We start from the raw sequence: 5,311 nt of genomic DNA, 5'->3' as shown, positions 1-5,311 counted from the left end.
AAAAGCAATGAACATAATTTCTAACCTGGATTCACTTTCTTCATCCCTCTGTTTCATTAAGACAAATTCAATAAGCCAGCCATAATGGACAGGTACTTGTAGTGAAACAAAACCTTTTCCCAATGAAGACATATGATAGGTAGACTAGGGATAAAACAAGGCATGTGGAAAGGCTTTAGTGAGAGGCAGGTTTCATCCAGCTGCATTTCTTCACGGGTGGAATATATATGACCACAGCCGACCTGAAGCTCAACCATTGCAAGGTTGCTTTTGTCTTTAAACTCCGTTTTTCATGTTCCTCATTTAATGGGGTTCACAATATTCAGCTCACTGGGTTGTAGTGAGAATTTGGAGAGAGAATGTGTGGGAAAGGACTTTGTGATCTATAACAGAAATAAATCTAAAGTATGAATAGTAGTTTTCCGTGACACCTAAGGTATTTGGGAGTTTGGTTTGGTTTTGTTAAAAGTTTTAACCCCCAAGGGGCACCTGGCTGGGCTCAGTCAGTAGAGCACGCAACTCTTGATCTCAGGCTCATGAGTTCAAGCCCCACGTTGGGCATGGAGCCTACTTAAAGAGAAAAAAGAAAAATAAAAGTTTTAACCCCAGGTCCGCTTGGGTAAGTTTGATGGCAATAGCCTATTTTTCTTGCTGAAATGTGTTTATAGGATAATTCAGTAAGAAATGCTAATTAACCATGGAAGGGAAAAGATTTCTTAATCTCCCAGTTTTAAACAATACTCTTGGGGCGCCTGGGTGGCTCAGTTGTTATGCATCTGCCTTCGGCTCAGGTCATGATCCCAGGGTCCTGGGATGGACCCCTGCATTGCATCAGGCTCCCTGCTCAGCGGGAAGGCTGCTTCTCCCTCTCCCATTCCCCCTGCTTGTGTTCCTTCTCTCGCTTGGTCTCTCTCTGTCAAATAAATTAATAAAATCTTAAAAAAAACCAATACTCTTATAGAAGAGGTAATAAGTGATCATATAAGACCCTTTAGAGGGATATTTAGAAGAATATCCCTTTCCTGTATATTGTGAACCCTAGTTCTTTTCCTTATACTTTCTGGATTTCAGTAAGGAAAAAAATGCAAGAATGGAATTTAAAATGTGAAGTAGGGGCGCCTGGGTGGCTCAGTCATTGAGCGTCTGCCTTTGGTTCAGGTCACGATCCCGGGGTCCTGGGATCGAGCCCCACATCGGGCTCCCTGCTCAGCAGACAGCCTGCTTCTCCCTCCCCCACTCCCCCTGCTTGTGTTGCCTCTCTCGCTGTGTCTCTCTCTGTCAAATAAATAAAATCTTTAAAAAAAATAAAATGTGAAGTAAATTCAACATTGTTGGCCGTCAGAGAAATGCAAATTAAAACCACAGTGAAATATCATAACACCTATCAGAATTGCTAAAATAAAAACAGTGACAACAACAAATGCTGATAAGGATGCAGAGAAACAGAATCACTCGTACATTGCTGGTAGAAATGTAAGCCAAGATTGTATAGCCACTCGTGAAAACAGTTTGGCAATTTCTCAAAAAAGAAAACATACATTTATCATATGACCCAGTAGTTGTACTCCTGGTCATTTATCATAAAGAAATTAACATTTATGTTCACAGAAAAACCTGTATATATTCGATAGCAGCTTTATTCATAATAGCCCCAAACTGGAAACAGCCCAGATGACCTTTATAAGTATATATATATATATATACATATACATATATATATATATATATATATATACACCATGGCACACTACTGAGCCATACAGAGGGACAAACTGTTGATCCCTGCAGTAACTTGGATGAATCTGCAAGGAATTATGCCAAGTAGAAAAGGCAGTCTCAAAAAGTTACATGCTATACAATGCTATTTATATAATGCTTTGGAAATTACACAATTTTAGAAATGGAAAATGGATTGATGGTTACCAGGAGTTAGAAATGAGGTTGGGAAGTTGCGGGCAGGGTGTGGGTGTGGGTATAAAGGGCAACATGAGAGATCCTTGTGATGGAAATGTTCCTTCTCTTGACTGAGAGGAGCTAGGACAAGGGATAAAATTGAATAGAACCCACACAAACAAGCACCAATGAGTATAGGCCAAACTGGGGAGATCTGAATAATAACCGTGGATTGCATCACTGTCAATGTACTGGTTGTGTTATTACACTATAGTTTTGTAAAGTGTTACTGTTGGGCGAAACTGGGTAAGGGCACATACAATCTCTCTATTATTTTTTACAGCCATTTCTGAATCTACAATTGTCCTTAAATTTTTCAACAAAAAAAAGTATGGCCCAAACATTGATCTTTTAAAGTAAGAGGGTTTCAGCACAGATGGTGATATAAAATATCAGGAAATAGGAATACATTCTGGTAGGGCACCTTTGCAACTACAACAGACTGGGTGGGGTTTGAGGGGAGAAATAAAAGGAGGGAGATGGAACCTGAAAATGAATCCCATTATATGAAACAGTGGTCATGATTCTGCTGCTGGGCTCTGGGAGGCAGATGAAATGCAAAATGAGCAGGTGGTGATTATGGCAATGAGATTTCTCTAGTGAGACAGAATCCAAATGCCACATGAGAGCAAAAGGCATCTATGTGTTTATGAAAGCAAGAGTGCAGCTGGGAACTGGAAGCAAACTCTGTGTGGCTTTGATGATAAGCCTCCCCAAAGCCAGAAAGCTGAGGTCTCTAGGTCCAGAAACCTAGCTAGGACTGAAGTCAAATTGTAATTCATGCAGGTGCATACCCCACATAACTCTACCCATCATTCCAGGGGCTTTATATTTATCCTCCTTCAGCTCCTGCCAAACCACCAGAAGGGTTCTTGAAGCTGGATCATGGTACCTGATCTATCTCCTTCCCTCTCCTAAAACGTGTTTTGCAGGCGCTTAATCTCACCTGCATCGTTTGGGGCGACCCAACTCCAGAGGTTTCCTGGTTAAAGAACGAGAAGCCCCTGGTCCCGGATGACCACTGTAGCGTCAAGTTCGAGGCCGGCAAGACTGCCTACTTCACCGTCAGTGGGGTGAGCACCGCCGACTCCGGCAAATACGGGCTGGTTGTGAAGAACAAGTATGGCTCAGAGATAAGCGACTTCACTATCAGTGTGTTCATCCCGGAGGAGGAGGCAAGGAAGGCCACTGAGCAGCCCCAGAAAGGCCACAAGAAGGCCAAGTGACCAGGAGGTTGCTCGAGGGGAGCTGCGCTGAGCTGCCTTGTGTTACTTGTGTGCGAATGGCTTGGGTTAAGTGTAAGGAAGCCTTCCTGCTTTCTACTCCCTATTTCTGTGCTGGCTCGGGGGAAAATTGTCAATCTCTTATTCATATAAAGAAGCATCAACTAACAACATTTTAATAGTTTTTCTTTATCTACAAATTCTGCGTTAAGAAAATGCCATTGGGGGCGCCTGGGTGGCTCAGATGGTTAAGCGTCTGCCTTCAGCTCAGGTCATGATCCCAGGGTCCTGGGATCGAGTCCCGCATCAGGCTCCCTGCTCCTTGGGAGCCTGCTTCTCCCTCTGTTTCTCTCTCTCTCTCTCTCTGTCTATCATGAATAAATAAATAAAATCTTTAAAAAAAAAAAAAGAAAGAAAGAAAATGCCATTGGTAGCACAAATATTAGGAAACGGTTTTAAGGAAAAGACCAGAATAAAGCCAGAGGGATGTTGAGTGATGGTCAGAGAGCAGATGAATGTGTTGTGGAACAGCGTTTGGACCTGGCTAGACCTTTCCCAGGAAATTCTCATGGGTTGCAATCATACTTCATCCCGTCAAAAGGAGGACGAATTGTTAAGCCAAGTGGTATATTTTGTGTGTTGTTAATGATAGTGACCTGCATTTCTGTTGGCGGTCTTGTGATTTGGAGCCTTCTCCATATTAATAAAGTCCTCACACCTCTCCTCTTTCCCATCAGTGTTTTTCTCATTCTTCCTGTTTGGCTGCTCAGTGGCGTGGTCTCTGCTGCATCCTTCCCCCCGCATCTTATAGCACATCTTCTGATTTAAATTCCTTTTGATTAAAGCAGTACCTTCCAGGGCGCCTGGGTGGCTCAGTTGGTTGGGCGGCTGCCTTCGGCTCAGGTCATGATCCTGGAGTCCTGGGATCAAGCCCCGCATCGGGCTCCCTGCTCGGCGGGGAGCCTGCTTCTCCCTCTGACCCTCCCCCTCTCATGCTCTCTCTCATTCTCTCTCTCTCAAATAAATAAATAAAATCTTTAAAAAAAAAAAAAGCAGTACCTTCCTAGCATGATCAGATGAGCCATCCAAGGTCAACTGAGCATCAGGGATGTGAAATTGCTCTGTCACTGTACATCTGGTGGCTTACTGTACAATCAAGTCGATTCCATTGTTAAGATACCCACAGTAATTGCATTAATGTGTCAGTTAAGGACAGTAAGACAGTGTGGGAGTCTCCTGCCAGAATTACCGACTAAGGGCGCACAGCTAGAAGAAAGGAACCCCGATTCTGAGTCCGGAGAACTGCCAGCTTTGGAGCTACCCCTCTTTGCAGGGCTTGCTGACAGGCAGCATTATGCTTTAGGAAATGTGGTTCTCCCCCATCTCTCCCACCACACACCCACACCCCCTACACACACACACACAAACATGCACACTTGTGCTCACTCACACGCCACTGGAGGAAAACAGTTAGGATAAAAAGAGGTTTCCCTTTTCCATCCTCCTGCCAAAGGTCAGGGATGGGACAGCAGACTCCCTTATAAGTTTGGAGGTACACCTACGCATCCTCTCCTTTGCAAAGTTCAGGACTAGAAATTGCCTCTCGTCTGATTCCCTTGTGCAGCCAAGTGCCCCCCTGCTGTTGCCGTGACACTGAACACCAGGCAGCAGAGAGATGCTGTGCTGTTGCTAACAGGCATGGCAAGTAGATGAGCTTCTCGAGGGTCAAAGGGACCCTGCCAAGGGCAGCTGACCTTGAGCAGTCTGAAGCTTTACCTCCTTCAGCAAGAGGGCTCTCTCTGGACAAGGGGACCAAAGGAAAGTGGACACCAGCAGGGGAGTTGAAGAGAGGAGAAAGGAGAAAAGCAGGAGCTGTGCAGGTGAGAGGCCCCCAAGACTCTCCTCAGAACCCCAAATGCACCCCTCTTAAGAACCAGCAGCAAAGTCACCAGCGTGGGGGGAAGGGAAGAAGGGAGGTGTGTGTGTGAGCAGAACCTGCTACCCCGGCCCCGAGTTCCATGTATCTCTGGAGCCCAGACCAGAGAGAAAACAAGAAGGACTTTGAATCCAATGAAAACACAATTTTAAAACAGTGTGTCCAAAGTTCTGAAATTGTGTGAAAATTTGTGAAATCA

General features: G+C 44.6%; 1 protein-coding gene across 2 annotated transcripts in view; it reads left to right on the top strand.

Moving 5' to 3' along the window:
- MYOM1 (myomesin 1) overlaps positions 1 to 3,347 on the top strand; it is a 155,693-nt gene extending 152,346 nt beyond the window's left edge. For both annotated transcript variants that reach the window (XM_034995657.1, XM_034995658.1), the window contains one exon: positions 2,886 to 3,347. In XM_034995657.1, the coding sequence (XP_034851548.1) occupies positions 2,886 to 3,179 (294 nt within the window). In that variant the 3' untranslated portion in view covers positions 3,180 to 3,347. The remainder of the gene's footprint in view (positions 1 to 2,885) is intronic.
- Positions 3,348 to 5,311: the final 1,964 nt, after the last annotated feature.

The sequence above is a fragment of the Mirounga leonina genome, unplaced genomic scaffold, assembly GCF_011800145.1.
Source record: "Mirounga leonina isolate KUSES-001 unplaced genomic scaffold, KU_Mleo_1.0 Mir_93, whole genome shotgun sequence".
NCBI classification, from domain to species: Eukaryota; Metazoa; Chordata; class Mammalia; order Carnivora; family Phocidae; genus Mirounga; species Mirounga leonina.
This window is presented reverse-complemented; position numbering and strand designations above follow the sequence as displayed.